Here is a 25,680-nt window from a genome sequence, read left to right as displayed (position 1 = left end):
TTTCTAGGGTGAATATTGAATATGAGCCTCCTCAACTTGTGTGTTAACCCAAAAAACGAACCAGCCCACATATTTAGCTTAATGGGCCGCGTCCATCCAGTTTGTTACACATGGTCCCCGTTAGTGGTAGAATCAACATCGGATATTAGGGGATAGAACTTTATGTAGGAGTCCGAAGGTAGCACCCCCATAAACTTTTTTTCAGTTCTTTATATATCAATTGTTAATATTTTTTTCGGTTCTATATATATCACCTTTTCACCCTATCAAATGACTATCTCCTTGTCATTAATATTTTATTGGGTTAACGAGAACATGCATCATCATCATTATTTGAGTCATTCATCTTTTAGGCTTACTTATTTAGTTGGGTCTAGAGTTTATTAATGTATTGTCCTATGCCTAAATTATGTAACTAATCTTTTTGGAACATTTATTGAGTTACCCACTTAATCTAATTTATATACATATATATATATAATTTATTTTAAAAAAATTTTGGGGGACTAGGGGTGACTGCTCACCCTTGGATGGGGCATGGTTCTACCCCTGGTTCCCGTCAAAATAACAGTCCATGGGTTTTTTGGAGAAAAATTACAAAGGAGAACTCGAAAGGGCATGAACCTAGGGATTTTTTTTTACATTATCTAGTAACACTCTTTTGAAGATTGGGAGCTCGCAAGTCGCAACTCGTTTAGAATAGGAGAATATATAATTCTAATATAATGGATGAGAATTCCAATGATTCCGATATTTGGTTGGTGAGGGAATTGTGGCAGGAACATTGACGAATAAGCATGAGAATAACTGACAAAAGACTATGTAATCCTTTATACATAATTAAATTTTGTTTAATTTTAAATATTATAACTCAATAATTTTGTAAATAAATTATTATTAAATAAAAATCCAAACATAGACATCTTGTCACATTTACAATAAAGATGTCATGGTTACATCAAATAGAATAAAGATATCTAGCCACATTTAAAAAACTTTGCAAGTTCTAAGAATAGGAGATAACATACTCTCAATTAAAATGATGCATGTCCATGGGCCTTATTGTCATTTTACACCTAAATCATATTCCGTTCTGCCTTTGAACTTTCGATTCCAAGATCAAAATTGGAAGGCACCATTCCGGATAGGAATTGAACTCGCAATTCCATTCCAATAAAAAAGCATAGCCAAACACATGAATTTGTTTTAGAATAGAATTGATCCTTTCGATTTCGGTCGGAATGGTGCCACCAAAAATAGTCTCTTTGAAGTTTGAACCTTGTTTGTCTTGTACGGAGAGAACAAGGTGGGCTGAGCCACGATACAAAAAGCCAAATAGCCCAAAGGCAAATGACAAAGGAGAAGAAATAAGGGTTATGTCGTAATTATGACGATCAAATCGGGGCGCTTTTATCTCACACTTGTCGTCCTCTGAGCTGTCCTTCACTCTCTCCGTCTCGCTCACTCAATCGAAGAAACTGCCACGCAGATGAAAACACTTCTTCCTTAACCCCGCGCTGATATGCGGCGTCGCGCTCTCTAACGACTCTCGACTCTCGTCTCTCGTCTCTCGTCTCTCGTCGTGGTGTTAGGGTTATGGTTTCCTTATAGCCTCTCGATATCTGTAATACTTCGACGTCAAACCCTTAATTTTTCTCCAGATTCACCAATGTACGGTCACTCTCAGTCTCCGCCGATGAGCATCCACCGCCAGATCTCCGCCGATGAAGATGACGGCTCCGGTGCTCCAGATTCCATCGAAAACCACCACATTCGGTACGATACCCACCCCCTCGACGGCTCTACGGATGGGGACGTTCCTCTAGAGGGCGTTACTCCCGAGTCTGTCTATGTTTCCGACGGCGGCGCCGGTTCTGAGTTGGCAATCCACCGCAACGATGATACCAGTCAACTCACGTTATCCTTCCGAGGGCAGGTTTATGTGTTTGATGCTGTTACTGCTGAAAAGGTAAAAGTTTTATCTGTTTTTGTTTGATGATTTGGTGGTTTAGGGTTTCTTGGCGTGTGTTCTTTTGTTGCTTGTAGAATGTGGGAGTGAGGATGAAATAGTGTCTGATGTCTGTCAAAATTGTGATATTTTTGACTGGCAAATACAAAATTTCTGTTCAGTGAGCCTAAAAATAAGATTAGTCGTGGTTTTCACCTGCCTTTTTCGTTTTGCCCATATATTCTGATTATAATGTTATGTATTTGGGTTGCATTAGGTTCAAGCTGTATTGTTGCTGTTAGGAGGATGTGAGTTGTCTTCAGGTCCACACGGCGCGGATGGGACATCTCAGAACCAACGGGTATAAGTGTCAAATTTTAAGTCTATATGAAGTATGAAATTCCTTCTTACTAGGGCAGCTGATTAAAAAAATGCCATTATTTTAAACTCCTCTTTTGGTTCCTAGGCTGCAATAGACTTTCCAGCACGGTGTAGTCAACCACAGAGAGCAGCATCACTCAATAGGTTCCGCCAGAAGAGAAAAGAGAGATGCTTTGATAAGAAAGTTAGATATGGTGTTCGTCAAGAAGTTGCACTCAGGTTTGGCAATTTACTTATTGTGCACCGTACTGTAATAATGATGCGTAGTTGGCTAAGAAGCTGGTAACTGAGAAGTACAAAAGTTTTTATGCTGTGCTTAATGATTAGCATTTGATGAGATCACTCGAGAAAGATGCCATGCAGCCAGCTTGATGAACTCGCGATGTATTTATACTTTTGTACATTTTCCAAGTGATATGAAAGATGGACATTCAGCTTTTTAGATCGATAACTTCTTGTATGTTTTCTGTGGTATATGGAAGTACTCAACATTTGCTGTTTGCTGCATTTAATTTTAACCTTTATGTCCTTAAAGTACGAAAATGTGAGACGTACTGGACATCATCTTCATTTGCTGAAATTTAAAACAGGTATATTGGCAAAAGTAACGTGAAATTACTAGTTATGTACTTTAGCACCAAAACAAAGACAAGGGAAGGTGAAGTTCAGGTTATCCCTCCTACCAGGTTCAATGCATCGGGTCCAACCGATAGGCTGAGGCCAGTAGAAGCCTGCTAAATCTATGAGGTACTATAGACCATCAATTCGATGCACTAATAAAACTTTTGAGCTTAAGAATTCTTGCAAAAATGATAGCTACACTGAAACTAGGTTGTCGGTGCTAGTCATAGTCTTCCCTTTTTTTAGGAGTTGGCTCTATTGATCTGCTTGGACTTGCTGAAGTGCTTGCATACGCGGTAGCATTGGCTGTTACCTCCTCTTTAGCCCTAGGAAACAGGAAGAACGGTCACGATTCCAAATAAATATGACACAAAGAATTCACTGATCTTGAATTCTTTGTGTTGTTTAGATGACACTCCTGCAATGGGAACAATATAGCTTTGAGTCAATATAGCATATTGCCAACTGAGTTTCGCTATTTTGTCCTAATTTTTGTTTCTATATATTAAACAAGTTATACAATTCTAGCTATCTGTATTACCAGTCGAAGCAGCATAGTGAATTCACGAATCCATGGTCCTGTTACTTTAATGCATTTTATCCATGAAATCCTTGAATAGAGGGATCAATTAGCACCTGGCCAAGTTTCAATAAATTTCTTTACATTAAAAAAAATTAGCTCCTAGCCTGAAGGTGGACGGTAGATGTTGATCTTCATGGAAATGATGATATGCCACAAAGCAGTGATTGTAGAGATCTCGATAAATGTGTACATGGATTTTATAATGGTTGCGTTTACAAATAAAATCAAAATTCAACCTTTCATACCATACTTGGAAAATTAAGGGATGTAATCTTCACATGTATATCTTTTCATGTAAATTGTCGTTAAGCAACTTTTAGGCTGAGTAGGGTTTTCTTTCTGAACCATCTCAAAGTCCAAAACTCCAACTAAGGCAAATGGTTTAAATGTTTTTCATGTTGATTTGTCTTCTATCCCAACTTCACTATGGATTTCATTTTTTTACTATAGCTTATCTCCGAAGCCATAATGTACTCTTTTTTTTGTGTGTTTCTTTGTTTAACATATTATATGATATATGACTAGTTGTGTTGAAAATATTCACTGGTAGATGAGCTCTATATGGTGGTGGATTTGTTTAATTGGTTCATTTTTCTTCTTTCTTTTTGCCAATTTCTGATTTTTGTATCTCTGTTAGGATGCAGCGTAATAAGGGTCAATTTACTTCTTCCAAGAAGTCAGATGGAGCTTCAAGCTGGGGCTCTGCTCAAGATTCTGGACAAGATGATAACCCACAAGAAACATTGTGAGTTACATTCCATATTATTTTTTGAGCAAAAGTTACATTCCATATTTTAGTGCTCTATTTCTCTTCATGTGTCAGTTTGTTCTTTGAGGTCTGATAGCGTAGATTTGTTTTGTCTTTTTCCTTCATAAATTTTGTCTCTTTCTTTTCTCTAATATTCTGGTAGTGTTGCTGTGTTACATTCTTTTCTGAAAAACTCTATAGAAACACTGCTATAAAATGACATAATTCAAGTTAGTGGTAGCCGATGTCAAAAAAATGAAAGAAAAATACCTCTGGAAACCTACTTCGCCACCTTCAACTCAGGAAGGGAGTCAAGCACAAAACGCTCTTGCTCTACAGTGATACATATACTTATATATACATGGCATTTTTCTTATGGAAGATGCTTCAATTATAATTCATATTTTCTCTCTGTTTTACTATCATTATCATGTGCATGGTTCTTTCAGCTGTACGCATTGTGGCATCAGTTCGAAGTCAACTCCAATGATGCGGCGTGGGCCATCTGGTCCAAGGTCCCTTTGCAATGCATGTGGCCTTTTTTGGGCAAATAGGGTCAGTCTATCTGCTTATGATTTTTTTAATCTTCTATGCATTTTCGTTATTTTTTTTATGCGTGCATAACCACTTAAGCGTTCAATGGGGCTTTGTGCTTACTGTTTGAAATAATTTTCCTGCCATTCCAACTTCGCAGAACTTTTGACATTTTATTGTCTACTCCCCATAGTTGTCAATGGCGCACTCAAGGCGCAAAGGGTCTTGTATCGCCTAGGCGCAAGGCGCACTTAAAGCGCACGCCCGAATGAAGAAAGGCGCAAAATTAAAATTAAAATTAATTATAATTCTAATAATAGAGAAATTCAACATAACAAACACATAAGTCATAAGTCATAAGTCATAAGTCATAACATCAACCACACTACAAAGTTCAAAAATAAACTCAACTCATAAAGTCATAATCGTAATTCACAACTCATAACACATCTTAAGTTCTAACAAAATAAAATTTAAAGTCATAAAACACTATCCATCATTCCATCACATCATCATCATCGTCACCAAAACGACCATCTATGCTCTCATCCTCCTCCTCCTCCTCATCATCTTTAGAGTCATATCCATCAAGTTCATCTTCCATCTTCTCCCCATGTGAATCAAACTCATCTTCTTCATATTCTACAACTCTTGAACTTTAAGCATTTGTCAACATTCCCTTTGATTGTTGTGGTTGTTGCGATTGTTGCGGTTGTTGCGATTGTTGTCTAGTGCTCTTTACTTCTTCAGCCCCAGATGCATCTGTTACATGAAGCCAGTTCAAGTCATCACCCTCAAAAACCAATTCCTCTTCAGCGATCTTCCCAACCAACCACTCATTACTATTATCAATGTCATCCAAAGATATAGGATCAATAACAACATTACTATCATAACAAGACTTGAGTGTTTGGTTGTACTTTACAAACCCTAAATCTTGTAACTTTTTGTGCTCTAGTCGGTTTCTTTTCTTAGAATGAATCTGTTTCAAGAGAGAAATAATAAATCAATTGATCTAATTGTTAAGTCAATAATTATCAAAATCCTAAGGGATAGTGAAAATGTGAAATACTCACATGCTCCAATTCCTTTCGCAACCAGATGCACTACATGTCAAGCTCATCACTTTGATTGCTAATTATTGCAAATTTGGAGTTGATTTCCCATATAATCTCCACCACTCTGCTAAAAAAAAAATCCAAAATTAGTATCTAGAATATTACGATTTACAAAAGCAACATAGGAAATTTGATCATCTTACTAAGAGCTATTTTCCCACGTGTTCTAACTGCAAAATCGCTACCAAAGAATTGTTCTTGGTTCACCCACATTAGCAACTCCCTCATGATAGCATCTTACTTTTCCATGCTAGGGGTAAGTCTTCTAATGCATTGAAACAATCCATCAGTCACTTCCTTGTCATTCTGAACTTCTTTGTTAGTGCAATAAAACTCAGGATTGAAGTAGTAACTCGCCGCATGCAAAGGATGATGGAGTTGACAATTTCATCTTTTATCAACAATTTCAAAAATTTCCTTATACTCCACCTCTTTGCCGTCAAACGATATTGAAATTGCCTCCTTTGCCCTGTCCATAGCTTCATATATATAACCCATTGCTGGCTTTTTCTCATTGTCAGCAAGTCGTAGAACTCGAACTAGGGGACCCATCATTTTAAGAGTGAAACTAACATTGTTCCAAAAAGAAGGCATGATAATAGTCTTATTGGCTCTTTTTCCGTTAGCTTCTTTTGTCCATCTACTTCCGGTCCACTTCTCACTCATAAACATGTTTCTAAGACATGCCTTTAGCTTATGCAAACTTTGCAATGTAAGAAATGTTGTTGCAAAGCGTGTCACTCCATCTCTTGCGAACTCCTTATTCTTAGTAAACTCCCTTATCATGCTCATTCATGCTTGTTTGTCTTAGTTTAGGAAATTTGCTTCTCTTCCCTTTTGTCTTTTGACATGTATAAATCAATTGGACCCTTCACATTTGCTTTTGATCTTTTCTCTTGGCCTCCAATTTGTAAAGTCGATTCACTTTTCTTCCTTTGAGTTTGAGGATGTGTTGCTTCCACCACTTTATCTCGGTCTTTCCCATCATCTCCAAAACCATATTGTTCCAAATCGTGGTAGTCCTCCAAAACAATATTTTTTTTTTGCTTTTTGACTATTCATGTAGTCTCTCAACTCTTCTCTAACATCCGGTGGACATTTTGCACATGCTTTCGCATTTCTATTGCCTCCAATTTGATGTTGTTTCGCTCGATAAATTCCTCCTTTGGTTACTTTGTTACAAAACTTGCAAGTGACGCTATTCGTATCACGCGCATCTTGCAAGAAGTTGTATTTCCAAGCGGGGTCTTTCATCTTTTGAGGATGCGGATGATGAACCTTCCTCAGATGCCATTTTCAGATTTTCTATAGAAAAAAGAAGAAAATAATATCAAAATAAATTGACAATAAAAACTTGATAAATTATCCAAAACATAAACCCATCAACTCTGTATGTATAGAAGACCAGATAAAAAAAAATCAATCAACCAATGGATATTCAAACCATGGGCAAATAAAATGACTTCTTACATACATTAGCCTCCTAAGGAACATAAACCCATCAACACTGTATGCATATGATAAGACCAGATTAAAAAAATTAACAAAAAATTTATATGAATATGAATAAAGAGAATTACTGGGAGATACTGAATCGGGAAGAAGAGGAGGAGAAAGAGAAGCCAACAATGGTCGGGAAGAAGAGGAGGAGAAAGAGAGAATCGATTTGATGGGTCTGAACTCTGAAATCCTCCTTCGGTATTCGCTTCACTTTTTCAGCAGTCGGCAAGACGGCAACCTTAGGTTTCTTCGGTTCCTCTCAATAAGACTCTTTAGTTTTTTTAAAGAAAACAACCAAACTATGTCGTTTTGGTTGTTTTTTTAAAAAAAAAAAAAAAAACCTAGAAGTAAATCGATCTATGCATGAAATTGAAGAGGCGTTGCACCTTGCGCTTGTCGCCTGAGAAGAGGCGCTTGCCTAGGCGTGCGCTTTAGCAAGGCCAGTGCCTTGCTACTGTCCTAGGCGCAGTGGCTGCGCCTCGCTGCGCCTTTGCGCCTAGGCGAGCACCTCGTGCGCTTTTGACAACTATGCTGCTCCCTGTAAGCTTTAGGGTGATGAATGCTACACTTGCCTTTCTACAATTATTGAAAATTTTTTTCTCAGTCCGTATGGTACAATAGTGACTGCTTTTGGGAAACATCACTAAGTGGCTGAAGTGTCATAATGACTAGGGTATAGGATGGTTTTACAAGGTTGGCGTACAAGTGTTTTTGGGTTAATTTATATTGTGCGGGAGGTTTAAGGCAAACATGTGGCTGCAATGGTCGTTTTAACTTGTTGAAAAACAGTGACAGAAAGTTGAGGTTTTTTTTGGATTCTTTGTATGAATTTTGAAAAGGGTAGGAAACTGCATGGAGATAAAGGGGTACAAAGGAATACCGATGGAAAAGCTTTTGAATGTAGAAGTTGTGGGTGCTGTAAACAGTAATTGAGAATATAAGAATGTAGCTACGACAGCGCTCAACACTAACCGATTTCTCAATATTCCATTATCGAATGCATCTCCCCAAAAAGAGATATAGACATAAGCAATCATAGACACTGAATTTCCTAAAACTAACGAGAAATAGAACTCCTAGTTCTAATACAATCATGTTTCCTAGATGGAAATTTTAACAGAGACTCTTCCTCATCAACATAACTAATGCCTAACATGAAAGACAATTAGTAAATAAGACCCCCTTTTTTTTGAATGGTTATACTAATAGGTAAGTAAGACTCAACTAAGACCTAACTTGTTAAAGCAAAGACTATTACTGAAATATGAACTTACAGTTATGGCCCTGGTATAAAAGTACAAATAAAACCCAAAATTACCTCATCGGAACTTATATCTATATTTAAGCTTTCCATCTGGGTCATACACTCACACTAGATTCCTCAGGGACCAACAACAGTTGTATGTTTATTTTGGGATGCACCACGGATCTATTTTATGTGTACTTGGAATTTCAAGGCTTAAAAGTATTTTTGGTTCTTTCAAATTCTTAGGTATGGTGGTAACATATAAGGTTACCATATATGAGTAAACCATATGATGCATAAAGGGGAATCTTCAGCTCCCTGTTTTGTAGTAATTATTTGATCCCAATTTCCCGACATTTGGTCGGGGTGAAGATAAAATGGATATTGCTTTTCTATATCTCTTCGTCCCAATGAGATATTGGGGGGTATTGGGGGTTTGCGATGCGCAATGATTTCACAGGTTCAATCAATCAGACGATTAATTTATTGATAAAATCATGGACATTCTTTGTTCTGCAGATTAAACAACCTTTTCTTTTGACCATTTAAAAGTTTCACTTTAAGTTTCATTGTGTTCTATTCCATCGTGTAACAACAAAATTCTTCAGGGGACTTTGAGGGATATTTCGAAGAAGGCTCAAGATCATTCTTCGACTCCAATTGTTCAGGTATTTTTAACTTTTGCTTGTTGAGCTTTTTGCCTTTTTATGTTATAATTCTCTCTGTAATTCAAATATTCTTCTCTCTCCCGAACTAGGGTGGCGGGGTAGGAAATGACTCCACATCTGAAACTGCCATCCATACACATAACAACCTTGTAACTTTCCCTGGTGGCGAAACCTCTGCTTTAATGGCAGAGCATTGAGTATCGAGAAGTTATAGTAGAATGGTCAGTGGTTCCTTGGCACCCTTCAAGCTTTCGAGTTCCCAATTTATTTCTTTCAGGTTGCCCTGTTGAATGTACAGATACTACAGTGGCTTCATTAATACATGGGTTTATCCCCTCTTGTTTCCCTTTGGGGTACACTGCATGAGATTAACCCTCGAGGAACTTGAATTGGATGTATAACATGAACTTCAGTTTAAAGATAAAATGTACTAAATTTGGGTTAATAGTAGTTATTGGTGAGTTGGTTCGCAGAATTTTTAGATCTTATTTCACCTGTTCTGGAGCCGTCTCATTTTAAGTGCTATTATAATGCTTTGGATCGACATCATACTTGTAACCTTGATAAAACTTACTAAGCTATTGATTTGTTCATCTTAGGCTTTTTTTTTTTTTTTTTTTCTCTTTCTGCAACCCCTTTTTGATTCTGGGTCATTCTGCTAACCCGTCTATAACAATCTTGTGATCTATATCCGTTGATTGTTTGACCTTAATATTCTGTCTCCATTTGCTTTGCACTTTCACTTTGGCAAGTAGGGTAGTCCTAGCTGGCTTTAGCTGGTAGTTCCTCCATATTGGCCCAACATATAATGTTCTCTACTCCAAAAAGAAAAATTGGAAACTTGCGGATCTCATCTATAGATAAGCTTGATAATGGATTTGGTTGGGTTGTCTGTCTCCCAAAAACCTGGAGAGAATCCCCACCTGGCTAGCAGCATAACATATGGAGTAATATAATTGTCTTATGTTCTAATATGTTCTGAGTTTGTTTCAGTGCTCTTAAGATATACTGTAACAGCCAGCAGTTGCAGTATATTACTAGCAAGCGAGAGGATGAGGCAAATGAGCTAGCTACGTGGAGGGGAGGCTGATCTTCATGGTGAGAGTGAGAACGACCGACCCAAAGTGAGGATATCGATGACTTCTTTGGTCAAGCTGCATAATCTGGTGGGAAACGAAGAATCTACCTAAGAACACTCAAAAGTCACTGGATGACAAAGACTTCTCATGACCTCCCGGCGCTTAGTTTCCTTATTGAATTTGCGGTTATCTTTGACACGACGGATAGAACTACATCAATCATAACAACAATGATAGAGATCCCAGTGATAAATATCTCAAAAGCATTCCAGCAATGTGTGTGACTCATTAATTGGGTATGATGACATCATAGCGTCTTCTTGTGTCTGTTTGGGTAGGGAAACTATGAATTGCACGATAATCCTTGTCTAGTTGACGGGTAGAGGGCATCAATTTCAAAATTGAGAAACGAGCCTTCAAAACTCCAAAACATCTTTCAATCATCATTCTCATTGATGAGTGCTGATATAGTTGAACAATTCATTGCGAGTACGCCGTCCTCTACCTCAACCTCGAACATGGTACTCTTGTATATGATATCGACCTCCTCTATAAGGTCATAAGAAGTCAACGATGCAAGGGTATCTGATATCAACAAGATAATATTAATCTGTATATTCAAAATTTTGACATTAGTGTACATAGAAGGGTGTAATTTATTTTCTGTTTTTTTATTTGAAGATGGCTTAAATACAAATACTTCACTGAATTTAAGTCTTGAAGGGAAAAACACCACAGCAGCTAGCCCTTAAGATGGGACGGGGAGATTAAGATGTCAACTTCACGTATATATGTCTTAACAAATAAATAATACAATACAATTCAGAATGAAAATAACCAAAACAATAAGCCTAAGGCTCAATGGACTTGATGCAATCTAAGATGGTGGACCTTCGAAACGAATATAGTCATACATGATGCCTACGAAAGGGCCTCCGCCCCGTCTTTGTCTCAGAAAAATGGTATTATCCCCTGCCACAAGCGGACTGCCTGGCACATCAAAGTTGAACAGGTAGTAAAGTCCATGAATTCCATGTCTTGCAATGACATTATCCGTCCCAATAACTCCGGTAGAAAACATAGGACGATATGAGTTCTCATTATTAATCCGAACCTAACATGACCAAAAGTTCCATCAGCACAGTACAGCTATATATAAAAGTTTGGAGTTACTGAAGTAAGAGAATGACAGGTTTGTAGTTCTGTACCTCCAAATCAGATAGGCTTTCACTTGCTAGTGCCACTCTTAGTTTATAGGTTTTGGTCCTATGCACGCGGTCAAGTCTAAACTTGATTTGCCAATTAGTTGCTTCAAAATTGTCACCAACACGCCTGTAATACAGAGGGATCAAAGGTAAAGTCAGCGATCAATGCCTGTGCAAACCTAATTAGGAACCCGTCCCTGATGCGTTTAATTTCATTAGGGCTACAAGGCTGCTTATCCAACACAATGTAATGAACTTTTAACATCATATCATAGTGCCTAAGTTTCTTGGTCTCCACCTTAAGGATGTTATCTTCAAACTCTGCCTTCGAGGACAGAGTGCAGTGACATCGCCAATGGAAAAGTCTTTAAGTTCTTTTCTCAAACATATAGTGATCTCATTCTAATTTCAATAACAAAGCAAAATACAACTCTTTTTTCTTCTATTTGACATTTTGAGCAAGTTTAAGGTTGGTATTCATATAAAGTTGGCTATGTGTTCGAGAAAATTTTGATAATACGTGCATGCATTGAAGGGATGAACCTGGTAACTTGAGCGAAAAACCAATCTTTTCTATAGTCACTGGAGCTGACATCGTAGACCAAATCTCCATTTGGATACAACTCTGCATATCTTTCCCATAGGCCATATTGCCTAAACCTGCAGCAGAAGAAGCTGTTTAGTATCACACAGCATAAAATATGGCAAGTAATATCAGGCTTGATTTTATAGAATGATTTATTACTCAAATTAGCAATAGCTAGGAAGACTAACTTGTTATCAGTATCGTTGACATAAAGCTTGTTGATATACTTGGGGTTAGGATCAGGAATAAAGAATTCTGCCGCAGACCTGTCAGGGATACCTATTTCCCACAACGTTGGGCCATCCTTTGGAGGTTCATATACCAGATTACCAACTTTAACAGGAGAGTCTGCACGACATTATGTTGATATGAATTGAACGTTCGTGAACATATATATCAGTGTGAGAAATTCAAAGTTGACAAAGTATACAAGTAAGATTTTCAGACCTGCAGTTACATTGACCAACACATCATATACGTAATCTCCAATGAAGCCAGGAACCCATGCATAAAGATTGTAGGTACCAGGCCTAACACCAGAGATCGAAAAATAGCCTTCATCATTTGTTCTTGTCCAGAATTGGTAACCCTGTAAAGAGTATAACATATATGAGTAATTGAACATGGCTTACAATAAAGGGAGAATGAAAAGAAAATTATGAGATTGATCACCTTGCTTTCCGTTTGCCAAGAGCTAGCAGTTCCTGGAAGTGCTAAGCCAACGTGAGCATCCCTCGCAGGTATAGAGGTCCTATTAACAAATGTAAACAGATGTAGTAACTAAATTAGAACAAATTTACCAAATATAGTAGAATAACAGGAGAATCAGTGTATTAGCTTCTGTACAATATTATAAAATCTAAAAACATATAGGTACCTATCCAGGACGGACAATCTGCCTGTGACACTACCCCTTTGATTTGGTTTTGGAAAATCTTCTGAAGCTGGGAAACAGTAGGGCCAATTTTGAACTTCAGTTTTCATCTAAGGAATGAAAAATGCTAGTCAGTCTTCACATAAAAATAAATGATGTGTATGCTTAAAAGAGAAATTGCATTTTGAATACCAAACCTGTCTTTTAGCATCCTGCCAAAGTTGAGATTTGGCATCACTAGTCGAGGCAGAATTAAAATATATAAAAACAGGACCATAAACTTTCTTCCATGTTTCATTGGCTGCAATTTTTACTTCCAAAGCATCTCCAACATAATGTCCACTCAGAAATACCTGATCATAATCACCATTCTCAATCATTGATATACATTTTGGCCATTAAAGAGAGAAAACCAAAAGAAAGAAACTGATTAGAAGAAGGGAAAAAAAAAGAGGAGGGCTTACTGTAAGGCATGTGGGACCCACATGGGAGGTAAGCTCTTGTTTGAGGGGTCCGCCTGATCGGTACTCATTGCTGGGTGTAATTTGCCAGAACCCAGTTGATCGCTTATCTGTGGATATCCACCCATGAACCTTAAGGTCTTTGCTTTCCACTGAATATTGGTACTTGTCGTCCACCTACATATATAACACAAAATATCATTCATTGTGGGTTAGAATTAGTCAATTAGATATCAAAAGTTCAAAACAACTTCTGTATAACATATAAACAAGTGTATTTTTATTCAACAGTTAGCTCTTGATATTTTAACAGGTAACTCTTGCTAATATTGAGCAGAAATGGTGCAATTTTTTTTTCTATAAGGACTATTAGACTATTAGTGCAATAGCTATGACAAAAACATGCAAATTTTGCAGAGGCGTTGATTAGTCAGTGGTGATGAAACCCAGTGGGGCATTTCGTCGAACACTTGATATACAATGCCCAAATACAACTTGAAAGCAAGCTAACAAAGAAGAACAAACCTCTCCTTTGAATTGACGCTCCTTTGGTTTGACAAGTCTTACTGCCTCCCTATAAGCTAGGGAATCTGCTCTATCTGATTTTCGATCTTCAGGGAGTGGCATGTAACGCTGCCTTTTGTCAGATATAGCCATATAACGAAACCTGTACATACCCAACAAAATCATTATACCAGAAACCAAAGTTTCATACATTCTCATACTCAATTTGTAAAGAAAATGAACTTACTTGTCCTTCGAAAGCTTGAACACAAGCCTGGCAGAACCAAAGCTGGAAGAAGGCCATTCCTTGGAGTGTTTGAAGATGGCGTAGGAGTAGAAACCCGACGAATTGCGCAGCAAAACATACCTGTAATTTGCGCGTCTCGCATTTAGTTTGTTGGTTTAATTTGAGAATTATAATGAATTTGAAGAAATCAAAGCACCTCAAGTCAATGTCCAAAGGAACAAGCTTGCCATCGAGAGAGAGATTCCAAATTCTCATGAACGAGAGTTCCAGCTGGTCCTCATTGTGCACTATTACCTTGTACCTTGTCCCTTCAATTCTGCATATAAGAAGAATTCATCAACCATGTTGAGACTGGTTAGCCATTAATTTGTCACATAATTTTGGTGAACAACTAGTAAATTTAGAAATTCTAATTATGGCCATATATTTATTTCTTCTCTTTTTAACCCCACAAGCACATCATACAAGTTTATACTTTGTGTCTAAATTCGAGAGTATACTGCACGCACATAAGTTTTTCACCCGATGACAGAGTAAATTGAGTCAAAACTCAACGTGTGCCACAAGGTATTGCTTTCTTGCTCTAACACTACCAAATGCCAATATTTACTTAATCTGCTTTTGTTAAAAAGAGAAATTAATTAACCAATAGTTGGAATGGAGAAGTTCCAACTTCCCAACTGGGAGAAATGTAATTTAATTTTACCATTAAAGTTTGGTGTGGATTTATGAGATGGAGAAAGCTACCAACAAGGCCTAATAGGTTCTTTATTTAGTTTAAAGTTTGACTTAGAAAAATTAATACCAATATGTTTCTTAGGGATGAGAGAACTCTATAATTATTTAAAGTATACAATTCTCATCCAATGGTGGAGAATAAATCTGGTGGAGAAAACACAAAAGTATAGTATGATATGACATATCTTCCAAATCATTTGATGATAATTATTATATAAGAATCATACACTCTCTGAATTGCATAGCCCTGGTTCTATTTTTAAAGAGGCTAAAAAACCCAATATTCCAATTATTTTATTAATAAATAAATAGATAAATTTCATTATTATAAACCATATATTGCCCTTCCATACAAATCATGCATTTCAACATTAATGTATTTGTAAGAGTAGAATTGCAAACATACTCTTCATATCCTTGATCTCCCACTAGGTCCCAATACCTTCATATTGCAACAAAACAAATAATCAGTTCATATATATATATATATATATATATATATAACAGTACGTGAATGCCATAAGAGTATTATGTGCATAGGGTACTTAGAGTTTAAAAGAGTATTATGTGCATAGGGTACTTAGAGTTTAAAAGTTTAGGGCCTAACAATATGTAAGTATTGATTATAAAGAGCTGACAATATCACATAATTAATTGTAATAGAGATGTATTTAATTCACCCTCTATTACTCTTTTTATTTCTCCATTCAAGCAAATTGTCAACGCCATTGTATTCGATTCCAGTGACTTGTCCTTCTGGTTTCGACAATGTAACCTGAACAATCCTATTCTCCATCACCACCTGCAAAAATAAAAAGTTTTAGTTCAGTTCTCCCCAACACCCAAGTGATCAACTATTCTAGATGAAATAAAAATTACTTACATAGTTATGATGAACATGCAATTGCACTCCTCGCGATGCCGCAGCTGGGGTCAGAGACCAAAATAAAGGGAGAAGAAGAAAGAAGAACAGTCGAAAAGACATGACGGTGTTGTCTCCGCGGAATCTGATAGAATTTCTTCAGCTATACCTGTATCATTCCTGGAAACACAAAATATATATATATATACCACAACCTTAGTGCCTTATGTGCTCAATGTTAGTGCACATATATAGCCAAATTGGCTATGGAGCTATACTATATATATATAAATGTATGTGTACGAGTAATTCTCTATGAACATTGAAGTATAGTATTTTTTTTTTGAATATAGGGGAAGAGGATGAGAGAGGCTCGAACTCGAGATTTCTATAAGATACCACTCACATGAGTGACATCTCCATCTGAGCTACTTGTGATTCTCGAAAATACAAGTGTATTGGTTCTACCTTGTTGAGGTTCAATCTTGAGACTGTGATGGCTTGGTTAGCTATCTCGTTGAAGAGATATTTGCAAAAATATATGCGGAAGGAAGGAGTGGTTATAGAAAATAATAATTTTAGCAGTAACTGAATTGAGATTGTATGTTAACTGAACTTATGTAATTCGATTACAATTTAATTAGTGGGAATACTAAGGACAAGCAAAGTCAAACACTATAAAGAAATTAAATTACTAAATAGACAAATAATTTCGGAAAAAAATATATTTAAAATTGATCTAAGACTTCTATTAATCAATTGAATTCTCTTAATTTGTCAATCTTGAAGCAGTTACTATTTTTATATGCTATATATAAGAAATAGTTAAGTTCGTGTGGTTTGTTTTCTTTTATTCATTTTTTCAGAAAACGTAAAATATTTTTTTTTTTTATGATTTTAACTACTTTCATATTTTCTATGTTTTTTAAAATGAACAATCAAACGTACTCTCGGCATTGTTTTTTGTTTTTCGGGAAATGAAAACGGAAAAACATGAAAAACAAATATATCAAAAAACCCTTATCAACCGTCCAGTAACCTGAATTGAGATTGTGTATCACTTAACATATGTAATCCTATTTGAATTTAATTAGTGGGAATTACTAAGGACAAGCAAAGTCGAACACTACAATAGAATCTCAATACTACATAAATTAAAATACTAAAATAGACAAATATCTTCGAGAACTTTTTTTTTTTTGGGTAATATTCTATCAATTAATTCCAAAATAGAAACTATTAAAATTGAATTCTCTTAAGTTTTCAATTTTTAATGATCAATCTTGATTCTTGAAGCAGTTTCTATTTATATAGCTAAAGTGATGCACTGATTGAAAGGATTTTTTGGTTCCAATAATTTTGCATAAATTTTTGATAACCTTTTGGTGCAACAAATTTAGAGGACACACATTATGTATCATACATTAATCAATTGCTATATTAAAGAATTTGTAAAAATGATTGATTTTTTATATGAACAAAATTATACTAGTGAGTAATGTGAAAGTTTGGGTTCCGAAAGAAATAAAGGATTGATGCAGCATTGCTCGTTGAATTTACAAGTGTAGTAACGTTTTTTTTTAACCGATAACAACACCATACAATGTTTATGATACAATTAAGTAATTACTTTCGGGTTCAAAATACAACAATTAGATCTTTTTGCATATAAGTTATTGATAACAATGTCCATAGCTTATTGAAACGTGGAATGTGCATCACATAATGAATCTCTCGCTTATTTTTCTCGATAAAGTCTGTTAGATATATCCTACAATGGAGGTCCTTCTAAATGAATATTGTCATACGCTCTAGTGATAAATCTTTTTGGGACCAAACTGTATGAACTCAGAAGGTCATGATAATTTGGTGGGCAACCTAATCTCGCCACCAGATGAACCACCAAGTTTGGCCCCTTTGACTAGCAGAAGCAGAAATGGGGCAGGTACAATCTTGCAAAAGTGCCCATAAATATGTCATTGGCTGTCTAGTTGTGAAATCTCCAGATTTATATGATTATATCTATATATACATGTAGATATCGTATAACTATCCATAAATCAACTCATGTCTCCACATAAAAACTTCACTAAGATGAACAGGAAGGATCCTGCATGGAATTCGAACGGGGAGGCTCTTCCAGACGAATATAGTCATACATAATACCTTGAAAAGGGCTGGTGCATCTTGGTTGCGTGAGGAAGATGGTGTTCTCCCCTTCAACAAGTTGAGTGCCTGGTATATTCACATTATACAGCCAGTAGAGCCCGTGAATCCCGAGTCTTGCAATCGAATTGTCCCTCCCTATCAGTCCGCTTGAAAACAGAGGGCGTTTTGTGTTTGGATCATTAACTCTAACCTTCAGGAGATACAAGGGATGACGTTGTTTAAGCAAAGTGAATATGCTATGCATCCATGTAGAATACAGGGTTAATAAACAGACAGAGAGTGTAGTTACCTGTAATTCTGCCAGAGTTGCAGATGCAAGAGCCACTCGCAGTTTGTAGGTAGCATTGCGATCTGCATTCTCAAGTTTGAATTTAATTTGCCAGCTAGTTCCTACGAGGTTATCACCTTTCTTCCTGCGATGCAAGACGCCTTGTGAGAATAGGAGCATAGGGGAATAAAAAAACCTAAATATTGATGTTTTTGTTCTAGAGAGCCAAACATTAGCCAAGACAAGGAAGCCATGGAACAACACCAGGATCCACCATCATCAGAGTTCTAGACGTTAGGCTCAGTATATAGTTGGTATACTAACAGTATGTTTCTACTTAGGAAAAAAAATCTGTTATAGTGAATGCAAGGGAGACCAGAAACCATATGGAAATGACATTTCAGGATCTTTTGCAAGCCCTACTCTAGAGCAGTTCCTAATAAATCACATCTTTTCCAGCTTAAGATAACCACATGTACATTGCATTTACTTATCAGTTGAGCAACATTTAAAACCCACCAAAGCTTTTGATAGGAAAAATTAGTGCTCAAAGAACTGCACCTGACAACCTGAGCAAAAAACCAATCTTTGCTATAGTTGCTAACACCAACCGTGTAAACCAAATCCTCATCAGGATATATATCTGCATATCTGTCCCACAAACCATATTGCCGAAACCTGCCAATTAGAAGTTCACATTTAGACAACCTTTACATTTGCACATGTAGAAAAGCATAATAAAGTTTTTCCAATCATTCAAACAGCAGAACAAGATAATTTTTCTGCATCAACAAAATCTCTTGGTTTCGGGCAAATCCACACTTCAAAATGTGATATTATAAAAGGAAAAGTACCTGTCAGGATGATTAACAAAAAGTTTATTGATATACTTCGGGTCAGGGTCAGGGACATAAAACTCTGCAGCAGAGCGATCAGGGATGCCTATCTCCCATAGTGTGGGTCCATCTCTTGGAGGCTCGTATACAAGATCACCCATATCAATATCACAGCCTGTATTGCATGTCTTTAAAGTTTAAGCTATAGAACAATAATCATGCGAGAAAATCTGTAAGGGTTCATCAAAGTTGAGGAGTCAACCTGACGTTATGGTAACGCCAAAATCACCACGGTAATCTCCAATAAAACCAGGGACCCATGCATAAAGATTATAGTTACCAGCTCGTACATGCTTTATAAAGAAATAGCCATTTTCATCTGACCTGGTCCAGAATTGGTAGTCCTGATTCATAGCAAGCACAATTTCCATAAGGTTTTGAACATTAACAATATGATCACTTAGGTGATCCCTTAAAATACCCTGGGAAGCAGTAGAATATAAAATGTGAAACAATATAGAAAGAAAGGTTGAAAAGCAAGAAATGGAAAGGAATACCTTGCATTCTCTTTGCCATGATCCAACCTCTCCTGGTGGCGCCAAACCAACATAAGCACCATTTGCCAAAATATAGTCCTTGCCGACATAACTAGTCCACATGATCAAAAAAATCTAGTTACATTAATCAACTTAGAAAGTAAATGGAAAGGACATTCATTCCTACACAACAAAGTTAATTAGTAAGCTCTAGCATAACACTTGTCATCACTGAAGAAATCAGTAACTCAAAATCAAAATGGAAAATTCTAGTTCTATTGTCAAATTGTTAACTAACATAAGCACCATTTTCTAGCACATAATTATTAGTGATTTCCCCATGCATAGTAAATTCGTAATCAAACTGAGGATAGTAAAAGTGAGAATGGAAAGGACACTTACTCACTTAGTCATTGTTCCAAAGTAAAGAAGCATTTTCAGCAAATTTACTAGAGTCATGTGTGCATAGTTATCCCCAAAAAGGTCAAATGAAAGATCCATCTTTATTTTGTTGACAGAAAGATCCATTTTTATGTTTCGAGATATATTAAAAACCACAGCTCCGTATATTTTTTTCCTTTCAGTATTTCATTTTGATGCGATTGAAATCTTTAAGACAGCATAATCAATGAATTTTATGACAGCCAAAATAACATCCAGAAATTACCTCCAAGTAATTTGAAGAGGCTTATGTGGCATTCATAACATGTGTTTGAATTTCACTCCTTTAAAATATTAGATAGCAACTCTTTTCGTGATAATACTTTAGAAACCAAGCACATTACCTATCTCGGACTAGTAGTCTACCACATATACTCCCCCGATCTTCTACCTTGGGGAAATCCTCTGAAGCAGGAAAACAATATGGCCAGCTTTGCACTTCAGCCATCATCTGCAAATCAATTTATTAGTCTTTCTGTTGAAAGGTTATAGTCCCATTATAGAAGGATCTCACATTTTCTTAAATATTAAACCTGTATTTTTGCGTCCTCCCATAACCAGTGAGGATCAGCTCCACTTGATGCAGAATTAAGATAGATGAAAACAGGGCCAAAAACTTTCTTCCACGGCTCATGAGCTTCAAATCTTGGCACAAGATCTTTTCCCGCATAATGTGAACTATGAAACATCTGATAATAATGAGAATTGAACATTAAAAGGATTAGATATAATACTTTATCAACTTCGCAATATTGTGGTAAAAATTCAATGTGCAGTCAGCCAGCCAGCCACTCTTATATAAAGTATCATCAAAAGACTACGGTTCACGATTAGTTACTTACTGCAAGGGTGGTAGAACCAACGTGTGATGTTAAGTTCTGTTTCAGGGGCCCACCAGTTCGGAACTCATTGCTGGGTGTTATTTGCCAGAATCCCACTGGAGGATTGAAAGATATCCACCCATGGACCTGGATATCTTTGTTCTCACACGAATATTGGTACTTGTCATCCACCTGAGAATCGAGAAAGAAAGTATCTCTAACTCCTCTAAGGAAATAGGTACATAAAGAATTGTATGCGAAGCTCTAATAGTCAAAATTACCCACCAATAAAACGACATCCATTCAGTTAATCCATTTTAAATGCTAATCCGTGATGTTGGATGGCTGGTCTAAATATAAGGAAATAGGTGAATGAAAAATACCTCTCCTTTGAGCTCTTGTGCCTTGGGATTGACAAGTAGGACAGCTTCCTGATAGGCTAGGGCTTGGCATCTTCCCGCTAACCGGTCATCAGGCAGGGGCATGAATCTTTGCCTATTATCTGCAATGGCCATGTACTGAAACCTAATCAATCAAGAAAAAGTAACGGTAAATGAAACATCATAGTTAACAAGTTATCTATTATCTGTCTCAGTCAGGAATGAAAAAAGAAAATTAATAAAAATTTAAAAGAAACCCCTTCCCTCGTATGCATTTTTCTTTAGGCTCTTCCAATTTTTGAATGCCTTTTCTTATTTGAAAATCTCACCATTGTAAATCATTTTTTCCTTCTCTCTTTTCTGGTTTATAGATTTGATCCCCTTCACTAACCCAGCCACTGAAGGTTAGGTATGGAATTACCAAGAAAGATTAGTTAGGAGTATGATGGAAATAAAAACGTATGGTGTATGCACCCTCAGCAGTTTACAACTAAATTTTAACTAAAGAGTCGTATGGTTCTCATTATTTAAAAGCTTTCTATATGGAAACCAAGAAGTTAACATTGATCCTGCTCTATCCCTCCATCCCATTGGAAACTTACCCAGAGGGTTTATATTTTTAGTTAACCCTTAATTAAAATTTGATTCTGCCCTACCTTTCGTCTCACAGGAAATCTATCTGGTGATAAAACAAGAAGTTTTGTACTTGCTTACTTGTCCTTTCTAAGTTTGAAAGTTATCCTCGTTTCACCAAGATCAAATCCAGGCCACTCCTTCAAGTGCTCATAAATGGCATATGAGTAGAAACCCGAGGAACCACGAAGCATTACAAACCTAGAGGCCAAAAGAGATATTCGTTAACTTTGTAGTTGACAATCTCATAACAATTAATGTGTTAAGCACTCACCTTTTATCTATATTCAGAGGAATGTACTTCCACTCTTGGGAGGGATCCCACATTCTGGTAAAGGACAGCTCAGCCTGCTCCTCAGTATGAACTATAACCCTAAAATCTGTTCCTTTGATCCTGAAGGTAATGAATCCATGTTTCACAAACTAACACAAGTATATGGATTTTCTTAGTAAATAACTAAGAAAAATGTTAAAGATAATTAGAAGTATTACCATTATCTGTATTAATGTGGAGAAAATTTATGACTCTGAAATGTGTGCAAATAAATTGCAACATCCAAAAAGCATAAGAAAGTAGCTAATATATAAGAAAACACAGTGAAGGACTGTTATACAGATGAGGCACTATAACTAAACAACTTAAGCTACTGGATTAAAACAGGTGTTGAAATGTTTTCTTGAGAAATTCATGCACAAATGCTAAAATCTCTCCAACTCATCAATCACAACCAAAATATAGCAACATTATTGAGCTAAGTGAGAAAAATAAAACCCAATATTAAGAGAAAAAACTCAACATCTTAGCATAAATCAAAAGCTTTTATGCGAAAATAGAGCCTGTATTGATGTCATGAAGTCATCTAAAGCAGGTCAACTCTTTTGTACATAAACAATACAGTCTAAGCATTAGCAACAAATGTAAGATAAACTCACTCAAAGAAGTAACTATGTAAAGATGTAGTCTCTGTACGCTTGAAGATAACTTGCTCACGCTTTATCTAAAGTAACGCCCTATCAAAGAATTCCTATCTGTATATCAGTGAGGTAAAAAAAAGGACAAAAACTATGCTACTAATTTTCAGTCTTCGTTTCGTGCATTAAAGAGATAAATGGGTAGCATACACATCGAATATTCCTTTTCCACCAGGTGGAGTCCAGTGAAGATCCCAGTACCTACATATTTGATTGAAAAGTCGTCAGTTTTCCGGCCTTAAAGTCACAATAAATGCAGTGGATTTTTTACATGAATCTGTTTATGTTGTTTTCAAAAAAAAAGTACTATATTATTTCTAAGATAATATGCTGAAGAGATTTTAGGAACATAGTCTAATGATAATGTTGCTCCAACCATATTGAATCTGGCATGCAATTCCACAAAACCAAATTGAGCAGAAAGGTTGTAAAGTTTTATTTCAACCCCCAGGAACTATCCCTTTTTATGTCCATGAAAATAGACCCTGAACTAACTTTCTGATCAAAATTTTCATTAAGAAATGAGCTTTAGTAACACCACATACCCTCTGTTAGATTCGTTGTTAAGAACTTCAAGCACGTTGTTAATGCTACCATATTGTACTCCAGTGACAATACCCTCCGGTTTTGACAACGTGACTTGAAGTATGCCATTGTCCATCACCACCTATACATGACATGAAGGCGAAGTCAAAATGGTGCATAAACTCAACCTAAAATCAATTATTATATAATCTTCCTTAGATGTCTTTTCTTTTTATCTCCCTTGAAATTGAATCCATATTATCACTGATATTTATCAAGCATGGTAAAACTGTAATAATTTCCACAAATTTAAAAAATGCTTGAAAGAAAATTAATATGAAGCAGGCAATGTATGAACGGGAAATACATGACGATCAAGACTGTGCAGTTGGACCCTGGCAGGTGGCATGGTAAGGCTATCGTTTTCTCTTCGAACTAGTCCACCACAATGAAGATTGTCATTTACATCTGCAAAACAAGTAAATGATAGCAATAGTACAGAAAGAATATACATTCAGGGGGGAAAACATTATTCCTCAATCACATTGCATGATCTAAAAACACAAAAAAAAAAAGTTTTTAGTCTCAAAAAGAATCTCTTTAGCTTGGAAAATTGGAATCATACTAACTAGAGGCAAGGCAAAGAATCATTTTGTCCAATTCTAAGCTTGGTGCCCTCAGAAAGATGTGAGCAAAAGCAAAACATAAAGAAGACTTCAAGCCAAAGCACAGACTGTGAGATCAGCAAATAAATGTGCCCAGTGAATTATTAATATTTCTACAAACAGGTCAAGCTTACCTTACAAATACTCTCTCTCTATTAGTCATCTTTCAATTCTATCGAATGAATTTGGAGATGATTACTAATTCAACATACCAAAAAAAATTCCGTAGAAAGATTTATGCTACAGAGATTGAACTAGAGTTACCCTTACCCCCATGAGTTTGAGTGGTGGTTCCGGAGCAGTCGCCAAAACAGCCTATGATTCTGTGCAATCCTCCTCCTGTCATGGTGTTTGAGTAGAATAGAAATTCACGAGAGAGAAGGTAGTTACAGTAGGAGCGTTTTTTGGGGAGTGTAGTGAGGGTTTTGTGACGGTGATCGAGAAATATTGTTGAGATGGTGATAGAATAATTGTCCACGAAAGTTTCAAGGCGCGCCAACCGCTAAAGGTTGAGCCGTTGAACTATTCAAGTAATGATTTATTTCGTTTTGTCACGATAATTCATAATTGTACACTGAGAATTGGGCATAGGATGTCAACACCGCGGGTTTAGGGCAGAACTTCCTTATCTGTCTTCGCTAAATTTAAATCTCCACCCCTTTTTACCGTCCCCGTTAACTGTTGAACTCCACTAATTATAAAAACACCACCAACTGTAATTGCGGAAGTCTTGTAATGTAAAAATAAATAAATTAAAATAAAACAATAAATATTGTGGGTGAAACTAACATTAATAATATATAAGTGATAACATATACGATGCAAGGCTGGTTTGTCGAATCAAACTTGCTCCGTACCCATTATTTTTCTCATAATTCGTACCCATATTAACTAACGGAGCGTACCCGTTTGATTTGATGTGGGTCTTCATTAGGTACGAATATTTTTAACATCCCTAATTGGGTACGAGGCCCTCATCTTAAAATTAATTATATTTTAAGCATAGACAATAGAGTTTGTTACGACTGAGTCATTAAATATTCATTTGTTACAAAATAAACATCAAATACAAAACACTCACTTGTCGGTCTAGCCCAAATATATCCCATCTATTTTATGCGGGTGATTGTTTGTTGTTTCTGAGGGCAATAGTAGAAGAATGCGAGCAAATCCGTCAGATTTTACAGACTTATGAATTGGCTTCAGGGCAAAAGGTGAATTTACAGAAATCTTCTATTATCTATCGTCCAAATACAATGGTGGAGATTAAGAAAGAGATTTCTCATAATTTAGGGGTGAGAAATATTATCCATACCGATAAATATTTGGCGGTTCCAGTATTTGTTGGGAGATCAAAGAGGTTCCTCTTCGATGCTATTAAGCAAAGAATGTGGAAAAAAGTGCAAGGGTGGCGGCATAAAAATTTATCTCGAGCTGGCAAAGAGGTCCTAATTAAATCGATAATCCAGGCTATTCCCACACATTTGATGAGCTGCCTGAGAGTCCCGAAGGTTGTCATTGAGGGGTTTAA

The 25,680-nt window shown here is 36.4% G+C and overlaps 3 protein-coding genes across 7 annotated transcripts; 1 reads left to right on the top strand and 2 right to left on the bottom strand.

The window, feature by feature from the left end:
- The first annotated feature begins 1,386 nt into the window (after nucleotides 1-1,386).
- Nucleotides 1,387-10,740, top strand: LOC120000193 (GATA transcription factor 25-like). 4 transcript variants are annotated; one of them, XM_038848136.1, is made up of 8 exons: nucleotides 1,390-1,969; nucleotides 2,226-2,309; nucleotides 2,415-2,548; nucleotides 4,171-4,278; nucleotides 4,731-4,836; nucleotides 9,288-9,347; nucleotides 9,437-9,568; nucleotides 10,341-10,725. In XM_038848136.1, the coding sequence occupies exons 1-7, from the start codon at nucleotides 1,670-1,672 to the stop codon at nucleotides 9,542-9,544; spliced, it is 900 nt and encodes a 299-aa protein (XP_038704064.1). In that variant the 5' UTR covers nucleotides 1,390-1,669; the 3' UTR covers nucleotides 9,545-9,568; nucleotides 10,341-10,725. The 4 variants fall into 4 exon arrangements, with proteins under 4 accessions (XP_038704067.1, XP_038704066.1, XP_038704064.1 ...); XM_038848138.1 differs by lacking the exon at nucleotides 9,437-9,568 and having other exon boundaries at nucleotides 1,389-1,969; nucleotides 10,341-10,731; XM_038848135.1 differs by lacking the exon at nucleotides 10,341-10,725 and having other exon boundaries at nucleotides 1,391-1,969; nucleotides 9,437-9,945.
- A 329-nt stretch (nucleotides 10,741-11,069) lies between these two features.
- LOC120000192 (probable rhamnogalacturonate lyase C) lies at nucleotides 11,070-14,701 on the bottom strand. Its single transcript, XM_038848134.1, has 12 exons — nucleotides 14,500-14,701; nucleotides 14,304-14,423; nucleotides 14,078-14,219; nucleotides 13,556-13,729; nucleotides 13,289-13,444; nucleotides 13,095-13,201; nucleotides 12,890-12,968; nucleotides 12,665-12,806; nucleotides 12,406-12,565; nucleotides 12,175-12,291; nucleotides 11,635-11,758; nucleotides 11,070-11,540 (listed from the first exon to the last, which is right to left on the bottom strand). The coding sequence occupies exons 1-12, from the start codon at nucleotides 14,556-14,558 to the stop codon at nucleotides 11,304-11,306; spliced, it is 1,617 nt and encodes a 538-aa protein (XP_038704062.1). The 5' UTR covers nucleotides 14,559-14,701; the 3' UTR covers nucleotides 11,070-11,303.
- Nucleotides 14,702-17,853: 3,152 nt separating this feature from the next.
- On the bottom strand, nucleotides 17,854-24,717 carry LOC119999538 (probable rhamnogalacturonate lyase B). 2 transcript variants are annotated; one of them, XM_038847157.1, is made up of 16 exons: nucleotides 24,420-24,717; nucleotides 23,852-23,952; nucleotides 23,505-23,626; nucleotides 23,110-23,160; nucleotides 22,262-22,381; nucleotides 22,069-22,188; nucleotides 21,358-21,499; nucleotides 20,996-21,166; nucleotides 20,687-20,842; nucleotides 20,498-20,604; nucleotides 19,734-19,824; nucleotides 19,439-19,658; nucleotides 19,195-19,351; nucleotides 18,902-19,018; nucleotides 18,362-18,485; nucleotides 17,854-18,262 (listed from the first exon to the last, which is right to left on the bottom strand). In XM_038847157.1, exons 1-16 carry the CDS (start codon nucleotides 24,493-24,495, stop codon nucleotides 17,993-17,995), a joined length of 2,145 nt encoding a protein of 714 aa, XP_038703085.1. In that variant the 5' UTR covers nucleotides 24,496-24,717; the 3' UTR covers nucleotides 17,854-17,992. The 2 variants fall into 2 exon arrangements, with proteins under 2 accessions (XP_038703085.1, XP_038703086.1); XM_038847158.1 differs by having other exon boundaries at nucleotides 19,439-19,580; nucleotides 24,420-24,707.
- Between the last annotated feature and the right edge of the window lie 963 nt (nucleotides 24,718-25,680).

The sequence above is a fragment of the Tripterygium wilfordii genome, chromosome 6 (assembly GCF_013401445.1).
Source record: "Tripterygium wilfordii isolate XIE 37 chromosome 6, ASM1340144v1, whole genome shotgun sequence".
Classification (NCBI taxonomy): Eukaryota; Viridiplantae; Streptophyta; class Magnoliopsida; order Celastrales; family Celastraceae; genus Tripterygium; species Tripterygium wilfordii.
The sequence above is the reverse complement of the archived record's forward strand: the minus strand, read 5'-3'. Positions and strand labels throughout refer to the sequence as shown.